Source organism: Canis lupus, chromosome 21 (genome assembly GCF_048164855.1).
Source record: "Canis lupus baileyi chromosome 21, mCanLup2.hap1, whole genome shotgun sequence".
In the NCBI taxonomy this organism is placed as follows: domain Eukaryota; kingdom Metazoa; phylum Chordata; class Mammalia; order Carnivora; family Canidae; genus Canis; species Canis lupus.
This window is the reverse complement of record NC_132858.1, coordinates 17,799,461-17,814,583: the sequence shown is the minus strand read 5'-3', so window position 1 is coordinate 17,814,583 and position 15,123 is coordinate 17,799,461. Positions and strand designations below refer to the sequence as shown.

General features: G+C 48.0%; 3 protein-coding genes across 6 annotated transcripts in view; 1 reads left to right on the top strand and 2 right to left on the bottom strand.

Moving 5' to 3' along the window:
* Positions 1-4,290, bottom strand: part of CTNND1 (catenin delta 1) — a 52,925-nt gene extending 48,635 nt beyond the window's left edge. For both annotated transcript variants that reach the window (XM_072790888.1, XM_072790903.1), the window contains exon 1: positions 4,104-4,290. The gene's annotated coding sequence lies outside the window, so the exon portion shown is untranslated. The remainder of the gene's footprint in view (positions 1-4,103) is intronic.
* An 854-nt stretch (positions 4,291-5,144) lies between these two features.
* BTBD18 (BTB domain containing 18) lies at positions 5,145-13,219 on the top strand. Of its 2 annotated transcripts, none has more exons than XM_072790862.1 (5): positions 5,145-5,538; positions 5,710-5,824; positions 5,955-6,107; positions 6,696-6,860; positions 10,498-13,219. In XM_072790862.1, the coding sequence occupies exons 4-5, from the start codon at positions 6,737-6,739 to the stop codon at positions 12,558-12,560; spliced, it is 2,187 nt and encodes a 728-aa protein (XP_072646963.1). In that variant the 5' UTR covers positions 5,145-5,538; positions 5,710-5,824; positions 5,955-6,107; positions 6,696-6,736; the 3' UTR covers positions 12,561-13,219. The 2 variants fall into 2 exon arrangements, with proteins under 2 accessions (XP_072646963.1, XP_072646961.1); XM_072790860.1 differs by having other exon boundaries at positions 5,955-6,072; positions 10,498-13,218.
* A 68-nt stretch (positions 13,220-13,287) lies between these two features.
* SELENOH (selenoprotein H) lies at positions 13,288-15,036 on the bottom strand. Of its 2 annotated transcripts, XR_012013924.1 has the most exons (5): positions 14,609-14,920; positions 14,367-14,512; positions 14,135-14,264; positions 13,608-13,696; positions 13,288-13,472 (listed from the first exon to the last, which is right to left on the bottom strand). XR_012013924.1 is itself a non-coding variant. In XM_072790880.1 (4 exons), the coding sequence occupies exons 1-3, from the start codon at positions 14,728-14,730 to the stop codon at positions 14,164-14,166; spliced, it is 369 nt and encodes a 122-aa protein (XP_072646981.1). In that variant the 5' UTR covers positions 14,731-15,036; the 3' UTR covers positions 13,288-13,472; positions 14,135-14,163. The 2 variants fall into 2 exon arrangements, 1 of the variants encoding a protein (XP_072646981.1); XM_072790880.1 differs by lacking the exon at positions 13,608-13,696 and having other exon boundaries at positions 14,609-15,036.
* Between the last annotated feature and the right edge of the window lie 87 nt (positions 15,037-15,123).

Here is a 15,123-nt window from a genome sequence, read left to right as displayed (position 1 = left end):
CACCTCTTCATACTCTGTCTACAGGCTCACAGACCCTCATATTGGTTTTATGTGGCCAAAAAAAGGACTTCTCTCAAAAAGGCATCACAGCACTTGTTTGATGGGCTTTAAACAAACTAGACTGGGAAATGAATACATTTAACAGAGAAATGAACAATCTAGGAATCTTCTCCTACTATCTTATCACACCTTCTACCTCTACTTTCCATCTAATATTCCTGTCCTCGAGGCATAGCATGTTCGAAAGCCAAAGATAATTGCCAAAGGAAAACAACCAGCACAAGAAATGTTTGGGGAGGAATCCCTGGGTGGGTCAGCGGTTTGACCCCTGCCTTCCGCCCAGGGCGTGATCCTGGGGTCCCGGGATCGAGTCCCGCGTCAGGCTCCCGACATGGAGCCTGCTTCTCCCTCTGCCTGTGTCTCTGCCTCTCTCTCTCTCTCTCTCTCTCATGAATAAATAAATAAAATCTTTAGGAAAAAAAAAAAAGAAATGTTTGGGGAAAAAAAAAGCAGAAAGAAATGTCTGTTGATCCATCAATTCTTTGAGCCACATTTAAGAATATTATCTTCTAGAGATAAATTGGTCTTCTTTCTTTCACATCATCTCTAAAAACTTGCAAGTATTTTGCCTTCCTTTTGTATGTGCTTTCCTGTCTCCCTCACCAGAAGATAAGCTCCATGAAGACATGAATGGTATCTTTCTAGATCATGGTGTATCCCCAGAGCTCAGCCTAATGTCTCACATTTAGCAACAGATGGATGAGTGAATGAAGTCTCTTGGCTTACTAGTTATGTAATCCTGGGTAAGTCATTTATATTAATGAATTTTAAATAAAGTTATATGCAAATCAAAAAAGATAACTCAGGGAGCACCTGGCTGGCTCAGTTGGTAGAGCATTTGACTCTTAATCTCAGGGTCGTGAGTTCAAGCCCCACATTGGGTGTAGAGCCTACTTTAAAAAAGGGCGGGGGGGAACACCTGGGTGGCTCAGTAGTTGAGCGTCTGCCTTTGGCTCAGGTCAGGTCATGATCCTGGGCTCCGGGGATCGAGTCTCACATCAGGCTCCCCACAAGAAACCTGCTTCTCCCTCTGCCTCTCTCTCTCTCTCTGTGTGTCTCTCATGAATAAATTAATAAAATCTTAAAAAAAAAAAAAAGAAAAAAAAAACTCAGTGGTGAAAAAGTTGTTAAAATTTAAATCTATCTGAAACAGCTCTCTCCAAATAAAGCATCACAAAGATTAACACTCAGTAAGGGGAAAAATTTTTTATACTCAGGTGACCAAAAGTAAAAAGATAGGTTCCACTTGGGTTATTTTGAGCACCTACAGTGAACCAGGTCCTCTTCTAGATGTCAAATATAATAAGTAGACAAGTTCCCTGCTCTCAGAAAGCTTACATTCTAGTGGAGGGAGAGAGATTAATAAATAAGATGTCAAATGAGGGACGCCTGGGTGGCTCGCGGTTTGGCGCCACCTTCAGCCCAGGGTGTGATCCTGGAGACCTGGGATCAAGTCCCACGTTGGGCCCCCTGCGTGGAGCCTGCTTCTCCCTCTGCCTATGTCTCTGCCTTTCTCTCTGTGTGTCTCTCATGAATAAATAATATCTTAAAAAAATAAAAAAGATGTCAGATGGAACACTAAGCAGAGATTTAAAATGGACTGATGAGAATGACTTGTGGCTTGTGCTACATTGGATGTCAAGGACAAACTCTCCAGAGACTTTGGCATTTAAGTTGAAATATGAATGGGAAGAAGCAGCCAACATAGGAATATAGGAGCAATGGTAACTACTAATGCCAAAGCCCCCAAGTGTGAGGCTGAAACTTGTGGGATCCAGCACAGTATCAAAATGAGGGAGGGAATGGTAGAAATATGAAGAATTCCACAGGTTAGAGATTTGATTAAACTATTCTCAGGTAGAAGGAAGTCTGTGAGTGTTTTCAACAGCAGAGTGACATGATCTAACTCAGATTTTGAAAAGATCTTAGATGACAAATGGATAAAAGAGGGCGCAAGGGTGAAAGCAAGGAAATTAGTTTGAAGGTCAAGTTGCAGTAATATGGAGTTAACTACAGTAGTAGCAGTAAAAATAGAGAGAAGTCAACAGATTAAGGATATGTTTAGAGATATAAGGTGGGGGAGAGAGAGAGGCAGAGACACAGGCAGAGGGAGAAGCAGGCCCCATGCCAGGAGCCCGATGTGGGACTCGATCCTGGCTCTCCAGGATCAATCACACCCTGGGCTGAAGGCAGCACTAAACCGCTGAGCCACCCAAGGATCCCCAATAAGGTGTTTTTTTATTTCAAGGTGGGTTTTTTTTCTTTCCTGTTTTTTTTTTTTTAAGATTTATTTATTCGTAAGAGACACACACAGAGAGAGAGAGAGAGAGGCAGAGGGAGAAGCAGGCTCCCTGCGGGGAGCCCAATGGGGACCCCATCCCAGGACCTCAGAATCATGACCTGAGCCAAAGACAGACCCTGAACCACCAAGCCACCCAGGCGTCCCTTCTTTGATTTTGTTTTGTTTTTAACAAACGGAATGAATGTTACATTCAGTGCTCAGTTTTCAACTCTCAAACTTTATCTCCCCTCCAACATCCATCACATGCTTAACATACAAAGATACGATAAAATAGTAAAAAATTAGGGAAGAGTTGGGAAATAATATTGAATTCAAAAAAGAAATATTAAAAATAAAGTAATAAAATAAAAATAAAAGAAATATTAAAATTATCATGTAGGGCTGAGTGCTGTGCTGTCTCCACTCCTAAAATAGCCAAAACCATAAATGCCAAGGAGAAGAAACGGGGGAAAAAAAAAATCAACTCCAAAAAGCACTGGCTATCCATACAAAGGAAGACAAAATATTTTTACTCGTTTCTACCCTCTGGTGGCTACACATTACCATCGAATGTTGTCATTTTTTAAAGCCCTTGGTAGGATGGCCATTTATCTTCCCCTTTAGAAATTCCACTATCACAAGATTTATCTAAATGGTGTTGAATTAAAAAAAAAAAAAAGAAAAGGGGAGCACCTGGGTGGCTCAGATGGTTAAGCACCTGCCTTCAGCTCAGGTCATGATCTCCAGGTCCTGGGATCAAGCCCCACATCCGGCTCCCTGTTCAGCAGGGAGTCTGCTTCTCCCTCTCCCTCTCTATCTCCTCCTGCTTGTGCTCTCTGTCATTCTCTCAAATGAATAAATTAAAAATCTTAAAGAAAAGAAAAGAAGAAAAGAAAGAAAAGAAAGAAAAGAAAAGAAAAGAAAAGAAAAGAAAAGAAAAGAAAAGAAAAAAGAAAAGAAAAGAAAAGAAGGGTCTCTGGGTGGCTCAGGGTGTGATTCCAGGATCCGACACTGAGTTCCGCATCGGGCTCCCTGCGAGGAACCTGCTTCTCCCTCTGCCTGTGTCTCTGCCTCTCTCTCTCTCTGTGTCTCTCATGAATAAATAAATAAAAGCTTTTTTAAAAAAGAAAGAATGAATGAAAGAAAGAAACCAAGAAGTGAGTCCTCTCTATTTCTTGAAAATTAATATAATCCTAATAACAATAAATTCATGGGGGGGATATAATATTTCTATTTTTCTTATGACAGATGCCATAAACACTGCTCTGCCTTTTTTTTTTTGCTTGCGTGTGTCCTCCTTCTGCTTTTACGTCCTTTCACAAACTGCTTCCCCTTCAAAACATTAACTGCAGCCGAAAATGTCTTCTGCTCCTTGATCTTTTTTCCACGTTGAGAACAGAAGCCTAGAAAATTATTACCTGACTTGGAAATGCACCCCGCCTCTCATATTTAAGTCAACCTTCTCAAATTCTTTAAAAATAATTTATTACAGTGACGCCTGGGTGGCTGAGCGGTTGAGCGTCTGCCTTAGGCTCAGGTCGTGATCCGGGGGTCCTGGGATCGAGTCCCACATTGGGGTCCCCGCAGGGAGCCTGCTCCTCCCTCTGCCTGTGTCTCTGCCCCTCTCTGGATGTCGCTCATGAATAAATAAAATATCTTAAAAACATAGTTAATTGTAGTATCATCGACATACCCCTCAAAGCCTCTTGGAAAAGACGTTAGATACCAACAGAGACCTATTTGAGCGCATTGCACTGCTCACCTCAGCACTCTGGTCCGTTCTGTGCAGGTTCCCCTTCTCCCGAGCATCTTCGGTTCTGCCTCCCGTTGGCCTCAGTGGCAGCTGCCCCGCTTTAGTTCACCGCACTCCATCCCCGGTGGCTTTGGCCTTGACCATCTTCGTCTAGAGAGCCGTGGCGGGGCATCTCACGGGAGCCAGGCCCCAGGTCCTAACACATACAACGGGTAAGAACCAATGTCCGGGTTCATTGTCATGTCATGTGGGCTGACATTCTCTCTAAATGTTTAATCCTGAAATCACTTACTTTTTTTTTTTTTTTTTTAACCTCACCCCTGAAAATAGTTGTTTCCAGTCAGGAAGTGCACTAACTAGATCATCCCTGGAAGGACACCGGAGGCCGCTCCGCACGGGAAGTACTGCAACCCCCTCGGTCACGCCCGGTCTCGGAGATTTAGGGGGGACTGGAATCTCTGAAATGCCTACACCCAGGCACTAACCCCAAGGCCTCGCTGGCGAACATCCGTAGCCTGAGGAGCTTTCGAGAGCGGAGAGGCCCGACCGAGGCGCAAGGGGAGCCCCCCGGGGAGCCTGGAGCGCTCTCACAGGCCAGGGCCACTTACTGGCAGCCTCCTCAAAGGGAAGGCAGTGGTGTCCTGCAGCCGCCCGGGAGCCCGCCCTACGGGGCATCCTCGCCCGCTTCTCACCGGGGTTTCGTCGGGCGCCGAGGGAGAGGGCAGCCCCGGGAGGACCCGTCCGGGCAGGCCCGCCCGCCCGCCTACCTCTCGCAGCCCGTCTTAGCGCGGCCTTCAAGTCGCTCGAGACTTAGCCTCCCGCCCAAAGTGCTGCGGCCCCTGTGATTGGCCGTCCGACGAGCCTTCGGCCAATGGGGATGACGTGTTCGGGCAGACGTCAGCAGGGGGGGCTGGGGGAGGAGGAAGGACGTCGGGCCCCGCGACGCGCCGTGCGCGAGGACGGCGGCGCGAGCTGTGTGGCGCGGGCCGCGTGGCCTCAGGCCCTCGCTGTCACCGCCTCCCGGTGCAGGCGGCTGGCGGGGCCCGCGGCGGTACGAGGGCGCCAGGGGGTGGCTGCAAAGCCCGTGCGGCCTCGGCTGGTGGTGCCCGCGAGCCCTGAATTCGGGCCTCCGGGGTCCCCACGCTCCATTCCCAGAAACCTTCGCGCCGAGAGGTCTCTCTTGAAAGGAGTTGGGCCGGGGCGCCCGGAGCGTGCGGGACGGGACGCCCAGCATTGCAGGGCCTGCCCTGAAGCCCAGCTTTCTCCGCCAGCCCCGATTCCTCGGCTCTGGACGGGGAGACCCTCAGGCCGTTGGCCCACCTGCGCTGCTTTGCTAAACCTCCCCGCGCGAGGCTGGGCTTGGGGAGGAAGCAAGGCAGGCTGGGCAGAGGACCCAAGCACCGAGAGGTCGCCAAGCGCAGCTCCGACTGCACAGCTCGTCCAGGTCGGGTCTCGGGGCCAGGCCGGCTGCTGGTGGGTTGGGAAGCTTCCCCGGAGCCTATGTGTGGGGCCTCGCGAGAGCCATCCTCTGCCCCCACCCCCCCTTCTCTGGCTGAAATTGGAATTGAGCCTACCCTTTCTTCATTAACCTTTCCATTCTCTTCTTTCCTGATAGTTTGACGGGAGCTGTTCAGATCCTCGGTGCCACCTGACAGAAAACTGCATGTCAGGAAAGGAACAGCAGCTGTGCGGGGAGTGTGGGGGTTTCAGTGCAAAAAGCTGGAAACACAGTAAGCCTGAATTCAGAATATGTGGCTTGTATCAGGAAGGGTAGAGTGCCCAACTATCCCCGCTCCGTCGTTAGCCAGGTCGTGAACCAGTGTGACCAACCTAAAGGCCAAATCGTTTGCTAATTTCCAGGCTGCACTAGGCTCACTTTGGTCAAGAACATCTGAAGCAAGAGTGGCAGCGTCCTTATTTCTGAGAGACTTTCCCACCCGGTCCTGCAGCTGTTTTCTCTACTGTGCACCCTCTGCTGGTTAGTGTGATAAGAGTGAGCTCAAAGAAAAGGAGGTGTGTACAACCTCCTAGAGAATTTTCTATTCAGTATTGTTTTCTTTAAAAGTGTGAAATTGAGGATGGTACCTGTGGAACTCAGAAGTGTGTTGTTGCCCAGGGAGAGAATATGGGTTGTCAGCACTGTAGGCGTTGAGTTTCAGTGGGAACGTGAATGAAGGAGGTGTAAGGGTAACAATAGCTACCGCTTTAGAAGTGGTAGTTATTATATGCCAGGCACTTCTAGTGCTAAGCAGTTTTACCTGCATTGACTCACTTAATCTTTAAAACAGCCCTACCAGGTAAGTACTGTTATCATTACTATTTCATAGGTGAGAAAAGCGAGACTCAGAAAAGATAGGTCATTTGCCTGAAATTATACAGCTAAGCTAATAGCAGAGCAGAGATTCAAATCTACACTTGCTTCTGAGCTCCCACATGGAACAACTATGATGTTCTTTCTTGAGAGACCCTTGGCATACTTTCTGGACTTAGGTAACTCACCTTGTGGCTATTCTCTGATCTCACAAGATTTTCCTATCATTTCAAAGACGAAAAACAAATTAGGTACAGTAATTCTTCTGAAATATACTTTCTCATCCACAGGAATCTGATCTGTGAAAACCTAGAAGGTTTCAGAGACTAACATGTGCTCTCCTGCAAGTTCCAAAATCCTATACAGGAACCCCCGGTTTCTCCGGTTAGCTTTTCTGCAGCTGCATCACCAGCAACAGACTGGTGTGTTCTGTGATGTCCTTCTGCAGGCAGAAGGTAAGACACAATTGAAAAGTCACTATAGAATACTCACTATAGAATAAGATAAAATGAGTTCAGGGCCAGGGAGTAGAGGACAAAACCAAGAAAATGTATTATCCCCCTTGAGCACTTTAAGTTATTCGGTAGAGAGCTGTTTGTTTCTAGGATAGTTGCTGTTTCCAAGAGTGAAAATGAGACTGCTCTTTTTCTCTTAAAAACTGGAAATAGGGGATCCCTGGGTAGCTCAGCAGTTTAGCGCCCGCCTTTGGCCCAGGGCGTGATCCTGGAGTCCTGGGATCGAGTACCGCGTCGGGCTCCCGTCATGGAGCCTGCATCTCCCTCCTCCTGTGTCTCTGCCTCTCTCTCTCTCTCTCTATCATAAATAAATAAATCTTTTTTTAAAAAATGGAAATAAGGGATCCCTGGGTGGCTCAGCAGTTTAGCACCTTTCTTTGGCCCAGGGCGTGATCCTGGAGTCCCGGGATTGAGTTCCGCATCGGGCTCCCTGTGTGTAGCCTGCTTCTCCCTCTGCCTGTGTCTCTGCCTCTCTCTCTCTCTCTCTCTCTGTCTCTCATGAATAAATAAAATCTTTAAAAAAATGGAAATAACTGTAAAGTTTAGTAAGCGTAGAAATTCTGTAAAAGGTGGATAATAATAATACAACGGGATGATTGCGAAGATAGTTACCATACACCCAGCACTTAGAACAGTGTTTTTAACATACTAAGCGCAATGTAAGTTTTAGACAATACAATTACATATTTTCCTTTTTTTATCTTGCCAAGCTATTGCTTAATTTTTCTTTTCTTCAAATTGATGGTTTTTGTTGTTTGTTGTTAGACCTAAAAATACATAGTTTATTTCCACCTCTTCCCTTTAAACTTGGAACGTTCAATCAATATAGAGTCTGGTATGTATTTTTGTTGTTGTTTTTTTAAGTAGGCTTCATGCCCACAGTGGAGCTCAATGCAGAGCTTGAACTCACCACCCTGAGATCAAGACCTGAGCTGAGATCAAGAGTTGGACCCCTAAATGACTGGGTCACCCAGGCGCCCTGAGCCTGGTATCATATAAAAAGCCCAAGACTAGGAGTCAGAGTTAGTCTTCGCTTTCTTTGGTACTTAGAAACTAAGTGACAAATGGGCAGGTCCCACTTCATCCCTCTGGAGCTCACTTTCTTCATTTATAAAAGATTATGACACCCAACATCTTATAGCACTCTACAGTTCGCAGAGTACGTACAGTATATAGCCTAGTGTCTTATTTGATTCTTACAACAGCTTTGTAAGATGATATATGGTTCTAGTTCTACAGATGAGTGAATTGAGGCTTAGAGAATTAAGTGACTTGCCTGTTGGTTCTATTAGTAGAGAGTTGGGATTCATTCCTTAATTCAAAATAAGCAAACCAAAAAAAAAAGATCAATTACCTGTTGTATATTAGAATGGTGTACTAGCATGGGCAGACAGCATGTATAAAGTCCCTCCTTGTATAAAAATCATGGAAAGAGGAGACCTTGAGACAACCAGTGCATCCAAGTAACTGCAGTATAATAACATTGCAGTAAGTAAAGGCCAATATAGAAGCTCAAGAGCGGGCACCTTCCCAGATAGGAGGAGGTTGGGGGATAAGGGTTAGGGTGATTTTCTTGGAGAAAATGACCTCTTAGCTCTCTGGAGGACAAACAGAAGTAGGAGGAAGTGGGGAAATATTTTTCCCAGGCAGAGAAAATACCATGTACAGAATTTTAGATATGACCAACGATTTGTGAGTGGTTCACTATGTCTAGAGGGCAGACTCTAAGAAGTGTATTGATGAGAGATATGGCTAGAGAAATTAGCAGTGTAAGGTCTGAAGTGTTATGCAAAGTAAGTCTTGTCCTCAGAACATTGAGAAATGTATTTGTGTGTGTATATATATGTATTTTGTATATATACTTTTAAGATTTTTTATCGTAGGGGGGCCTAGGAGGCTCAGTCGGTTAAGCATCTGCCTTCACCGCCAGTCATGATCCCAGGGTCCTGGGATCGAGCCCTGCATTAGACTCCCTACTCAATGGGGAGCCTACTTCTCCCTCTCCACTCCCCCCTGCTTGTATACTCTATCTAAAATAAATGAAATCTTTAAAAAATATATTTATTTTAGAGACAGTCCGTGCATGCAGGGAGGAGCAGAGGGAGAGAATCTCAAGCAGACTCCCTGCTGAGCACGGAGCCTGACGCAGGACTCAGTCCCACGACCCTGAGATCGTGACTTGAGTCAAAACCAAGAGTCGGACACTCAATGGACTGAGCCACACAAGCGCCCCAGGAAATGTATTTAAAGGTTTTAAGAAGGTCGTAAGTAGCACTTGGGCTGCATGAGAAGAATTATTGTTGAGCACAGATAGGCCATTTTGGAATCCAAAAAAGGGAATGGTGATGTAAAACTAAAGAATTGAGATTAGAGAAAAATGCTTTATAAACAAAAAATTTACAAAACTTGGGGCAGTTAAGGGCATAGGCTCTGTAGCCAAACTGGGTCCATATCCTCTCCCTGTGACTTGCTAACCATGTAATTGTGGTAGGTGTACTACTGTTACTTAGCTATGCCACAGTTTACTCATGTGTAATAACAGCTTCTTCACAGGATTGCAGTGAAGAGTAAATGAATGAATACTGGTAAAACCCTTGCATAGTACATTAGTACATCACATGGCATGCAATAAAGGACAAGAAATAGGGGGGGGTTGTTTTTTAAAGATTAACGTTTGAGGGTTGCCTCGCTGGCTCAGTCAGTTTAGCATGCAGCTGTTGATCTCAGGGTTTTGAGTTCGATCCCCACATTGGGTGTAGAGATTATTTAAAAATAAAAATCTTGACAAGATGACTTGTAGTTTCCAGGCTTGGGCAGGTGGGTAAAGTGGATACTTATTTTGAAGTAAGAAATGGGAGGTTTTGGGGTTAGGGAATGGAGTTCACTTTATAGAAAGGTTGATGCAGGCTGTGGCATGTTTAGTGTCTCAGGAAAGGTATCTGGGCAGAGATAGAACCTGGGAATCAACAGCAAGCCTTTGGGAATTAAGGCCATGAGACTGAAACTGACAGGAAGTGCCCATAAAGAAGGTGACTGAGGACAGATTATGCCTGGCACGGTGCTTAAGAGGAGAGAATTGAACCTTGATTGTCTACAGCCAAAGCTCATATTCTGTTACAAGCAGCTTCTATAAAAATTTTAAAACTCTCATGAGTCTAAAAAATTTTGAAACCATCCTTTGTGTCAAGCAGTGGGTATATATACCTCAGTGAGCAAGACAGATAGTCTCTGTCCTTGTAGAGCTTCACCTTAGTGAAAGCAGTAGTCACAATATAGATAGTGAAGTGCTCTGATAACTAGAGTCCTTCTCTCTGCCCAGGAGCACCTAACCTAGACTTGGGTGGGGTGGGGAAAGGCTTTCTGAAAGAAGTAATGTCTAAACTAGATTTCGAAGAATAAAAAGTGGGTTAGCTAATGACACAAGGTTCCAGGCAGACAGAAGGAACAAATTTCTCCTATTCGAACTTCCGTGAAGGAAAACAGAGAACGGGCAGCATATTTGGGAGGTAAAGACTCTGCTTAGCCAACGAACATGCCAGTTTGCATGAGATAACAAAGTGTGTGGATTTCCTTCCAGGTGAGGCAGTCCCAGCCCATTGCTGCATCCTGTCAGCCTGCAGTCCCTTCTTCACAGAGCGTCTGGAGCGGGAGAGGCCAGCTCAGGGTCGGAAGGTGGTGCTGGAGCTGGGGGGCTTGAAGATCAGGACACTGAGGAAGCTGGTGGACTTCTTATATACCTCAGAGATGGAAGTATCTCGAGAAGAAGCCCAGGATGTGCTTTCTGCTGCCCGTCAGCTCCGTGTATCTGAGCTAGAATCCCTTCAACTAGAGGGTGGGAAGTTGGTAAAGGCCCCCCAGGGCCGAAGACTGAACCGGGAGTGCTTACAGCCTCCAAGTGCTGCACCAATCTCTGCCAGGGTGGTGGCATCCAGCCGTCGACCTCGGACTCCACTCCCTGCAACCCAGACTCCTTGTCCTCTTGGGCCAGTGAGATTAAAGTCCTCGGGGAAGGAGGAGGGGCCCTTGGAGAAAAGCAACAGACAGAATGCAGAGAACTTGTCCGGCAATCTTCTGCTCAAGAAGAAGGCCAGAGCTTGCCCAATTCCACAAGAAAAGTGTTCTTCACCATCAGGCCACAGCCAGGGACCGAAAGAGAGTAAGAGTGACCCTGCCCTTGCTCCTACGGCACTTTCCCCACCCAGTATGTACCCTTCTGTGGATGAGCGGCTATTGCCCAGAAAGATCAGACTGAGTCGCTCAAAGCCATCTCCTGATATCTGTACATCTAAGCCTTCCAGCATGGTAAGCGGACCCAGCTCAGTACCCACAGTCCCTGGCCGGCGTCTTTGGCGGCAGAAGAGTATAAATAAAGTACCAGAAGACAAGGAGAAACCAGGGAGAGCTAGTCCTCTACAGAGCATCCCAAGCCCATCTGGTCTTGGAAAGACAGGTGGGAGCAAGAAGAGGAGCCCTGAAGTCAGGGCACCTAACTCAGACTCTGCAGAAGAGGGGCAGGTTGGAAGAGTGAAGCTTCGGAAAATTGTCAATGGAACATGCTGGGAGGTGGTACAAGACCCTCCCCTCAAAAACTCTCAAGATAGCCCTCAGATCCCAGAATCTCAATACCCAGAAGAGCCTGCGAGTACTCAGCCATCCTCACTTAATGAGCTGGAAACGTCATCTGCTAGGGTAGACCTGTGTCAGGACTCCCCCATGTGCCCTAGGCTACAAGACATTCTGTTATCTGCTAGCCACTCCCCAGACCACCCAGTGGTGAAATCCGAGTTTGGGTCCAGTCTAGAGCTGGTAGGGAAGGAACCTGGGCTGGATATTGACTGCCGAGAGCCCTATGCATTTGACACAGCCCTGCTGGGGCAGCCCTGCGAAGCTGAGGAGTACCGTATCACAAGTGCTGCTGCCACCAGTGAGCTGGAGGAGATCCTAGACTTCATGCTGTGTGGCTCAGACATTGAGCCACCCATAGGGTCTCTGGAAAGTCCTGAAGCCGAGGGCTGCAGGACCCCTAGCTATCACCTGACAGAAACAGGAAAGAACTGGATTGAAGGGGAGGAATGGTGTTTGCCAGACATGGAACTCTGGCCCAGGGAGCTCTCAGGATTGGAAAAAGAACCTGTTGATGAGAACAAAGAGCCAATTGAGCCCTTTGGCCCCCTTGTCATGCACTCTGAGAACAAAGAGCCCATCGAGTCCCTTAGCCCCCTTGTCTTACCCTCTGAGGTAAGTGAAGGGGAGGTACTTTCAGTAGGAGGCTCTTGGACTCCAGATCTGGAAATTACCAGCTCCCAACCACTGGATGGTCAGAGAGAGAAGCTTCACATGGACTCTCTTGACCTTCCCCAAAGGTCCTATGAGGATCTCTCACCTCCCTGTTCAAACTGGATGGACACTAGGCCAGAAGTGTCCCTAAGTATGGATGAGGTATTATATCCTGCTCCAGAAGCAGGCAAGGAGCTACTTGGCAACTCTGAATTGTTGGACCCACTTCCTGCCAGCTCCGAAGAGGAAGAGATTGATGTGGTGGACTGGACATTAGAGGGGAGGCTGGTGCCCACTGATATTCCCTCTGTGTGGCCCGACCCTTCCTCAGAGTCAGACACAGAGATAGACATATTAACGTAGAACAGGAGTACAGGTTAGGGGCAGTGGGAGGGTGGGAAATGTTTGCTAGCAAAGGTATAATGGCAGAGGCTGGTACATGCCCTGTCCTCTTAGCAAAAGAGGCAAGTGTACTGTAGTTCTCTATGTCCTTTCCTCTCCCCTCACCCCCAAGGCTTTGGGAGCCAAGCAAAACTAGTACCATGGGTACAAAATTATGAACTTGAACCATCTTATTTCTTTGTAATCTATTTTCCAGTTAGCGATAAACAAGTGAAATTATAAACTGTGTGGTCCCCAACTCTACCGGGTCATAAAATAACCAACACCAGGTCTTCTAAGTTATGAGGCATCTAGTCACTGCTAATTTAATAATAAATGAGAATACCCTCTGTGAAACAGAAAATGGGAAACAGTGCTGGGATGGAACAAGTGGGTAAAAGTAACAGAACGTTTTTGTATATCTAATGTGTGTGGCTTATTCAGTCCAGCATGGCAAGTCTAGCCAAATGTCTGTAGGGGCCAAAAAGACCACTTCATCATAACTTTCAAGAAGTGAGTTGAAAAAGACATGCTTTTTAGAAAATAGATTTCTACCCCCCCCCCCCCCAACAGTTCTGTCAAGTATTTCACATGATCTACCACAGACCCTAGGAACTCCAGGTTAATTTGTGACCTCAGAATATTAAAAACACAGGGGAGCCAATCCCACTAAGAGCTGGTTTTGTCCAACTCTTACCATAAGATTAAGTTTTATTACTTTCAAATACTTTATTTCAACTTTTATTAAACAAACCAAGAACTTTTCATTGCCTTACTAGAGGGCTGCCTCACAAATGAACCATCATTTCTGGAGGGAAGAAACCATGGCTTCAGGTACATGACTGAAGTTTGGCCATGTTCCGTCATAAATGCTCCAACATCACCAGGGATATGCTGTGAAATGATGGGGGGAGGAAAAAGGTTAGAGAAGGGGTCCAAGCAATCCTAAAGCCAGAGGATTGCCCACCCTCAGAACCCACAAACCCAGGAGATTTCAAGGATTGCATCCTCCTTGTATATTTCACTCAATATATCAGGTGCCTAACATGTCCAACCACTAAATTTGGGGGGCCACGAGTGACACAACCATAGGTTTTACATGAGATTTAACAGAAAACCTAGGAACAAAAAACACAAGAAGGTAGGGTAGGGGTAAGCACACATGAGGTTACACAAAGACTCTGCCAGTAAAGGAAGGAGAAAAATCTGGACATTATCAATGACTAACTCACAAACGAGGAAACCGGTGGGATTTATTACACCACCAGCTAAAGAAAAACAATTGCCACAGGTGTGCAAAATAAATTTAACAAAGATGAAAAGGGTCCATACCCCCCAGAGTAATAACCTCATCTTCAAAGGGCACAAATTGCGTTTCTATAGTCCTCCACACCTTAAGAATAAACAACTTTGTGGCCGATTTCTATTTTTCTACCAGCACAAACGGGAAAACCTGAGCAAGAGGAGTTCTAAGTTGTAGATGCTGCCTGAGGTGAGGACACCTCGAGGGCTGCTTCGCAAATACTCCCAATCCACCCCTCCTGTCCCCTTCAAACCTCAGCACGAGGACTTCTGCCCAAACACCCTACGAAAGGTGCTGCTTCAGCGCCTTCACCACCTCTTGAGGCTCAGGGAACTTGAGTTTGCGTGGGGGCCCCTTCTTAATCCCAGTCCAAAGCTCCACACCTGGGAAAAGACCAAGGAAACGAAGTCACTTCGGGATGCGCCAGCATGTGCCCCAGAGCCCGAGGCCCTCCCGCCTGCTCCCCGGGGCTGGGCCCCACTCACTGCTGCCGTCCGGGCGCAGCAGCGTCACCTCGAAGCTGCCCCGCCGGGGCTTGGCCGGATTCACCTCCACCGGGAGCTCCGGGGTCTCCAGGCGCAGCGCCTGGCTCAGGGCCGCGGCGTTGCGCCCGTAGACGCGTCAGCTCGTGCTAGGGGAAAAAGGGGAAGGTCGGAGGCGGGGGCCTCGGAGTGCGGCGCCCCGGCCCGCCTCCCCGGGCCTCCCCGGGCCTCCGGGGGCCCCTCACCAATGCTCGATCACGACGGTCGCCTCCTCCACGGCCTTCCTGCCGCTCGCCGGCTTGTCCCGTTTCTCCGCCGCCGCGACCCCCGCCGCCTCGGCCTTCCGCTTCCTCCCGCGAGAAGCCATGGCGCCTGGAGCCGAGCTGACCTGGGCGGCAATAGGGGTCCGGCCAACGCCGCTCCACGCGCTGAGCTCCAAACCGCAGGCCAGAAAGCCCGCCGGCGGAACAATGCCTCCCCCGGGGCGCACCGAGCGTGGCCGGCGCACACGCGGCCTGGAGGCGGGGCTGCCTGGGCACAACCACTCCGCCCGCTACGGGGGGGGTAGGAGGGGAGTTCTCTGGGCACAACCACTCCGCCCACAGCGGGAGGGGAGCTCTCTAGGCACATGCCCGCGGGGGGAGGCGGGGCTGCCTGGGCACAACCACTCCGCCCACGGCGGGAGGGAAGCTCTCTAGGCACAACCACTCCGCCAGCGGCGGGGGGGAGCTCTCTGGGCACATGCCCGCGGGGGGGAGGC

What these genes read in the sequence shown, in the direction of transcription:
- BTBD18 (XM_072790862.1), top strand. Translation starts at nt 6,737, where the DNA reads ATGTGCTCTCCTGCAAGTTCCAAAATCCTATACAGGAACCCCCGGTTT. An exon ending in TGTCCTTCTGCAGGCAGAAG is followed by an intron (nt 6,861 to 10,497) that starts GTAAGACACAAT and finishes ATTTCCTTCCAG; the next exon opens with GTGAGGCAGTCCCAGCCCAT.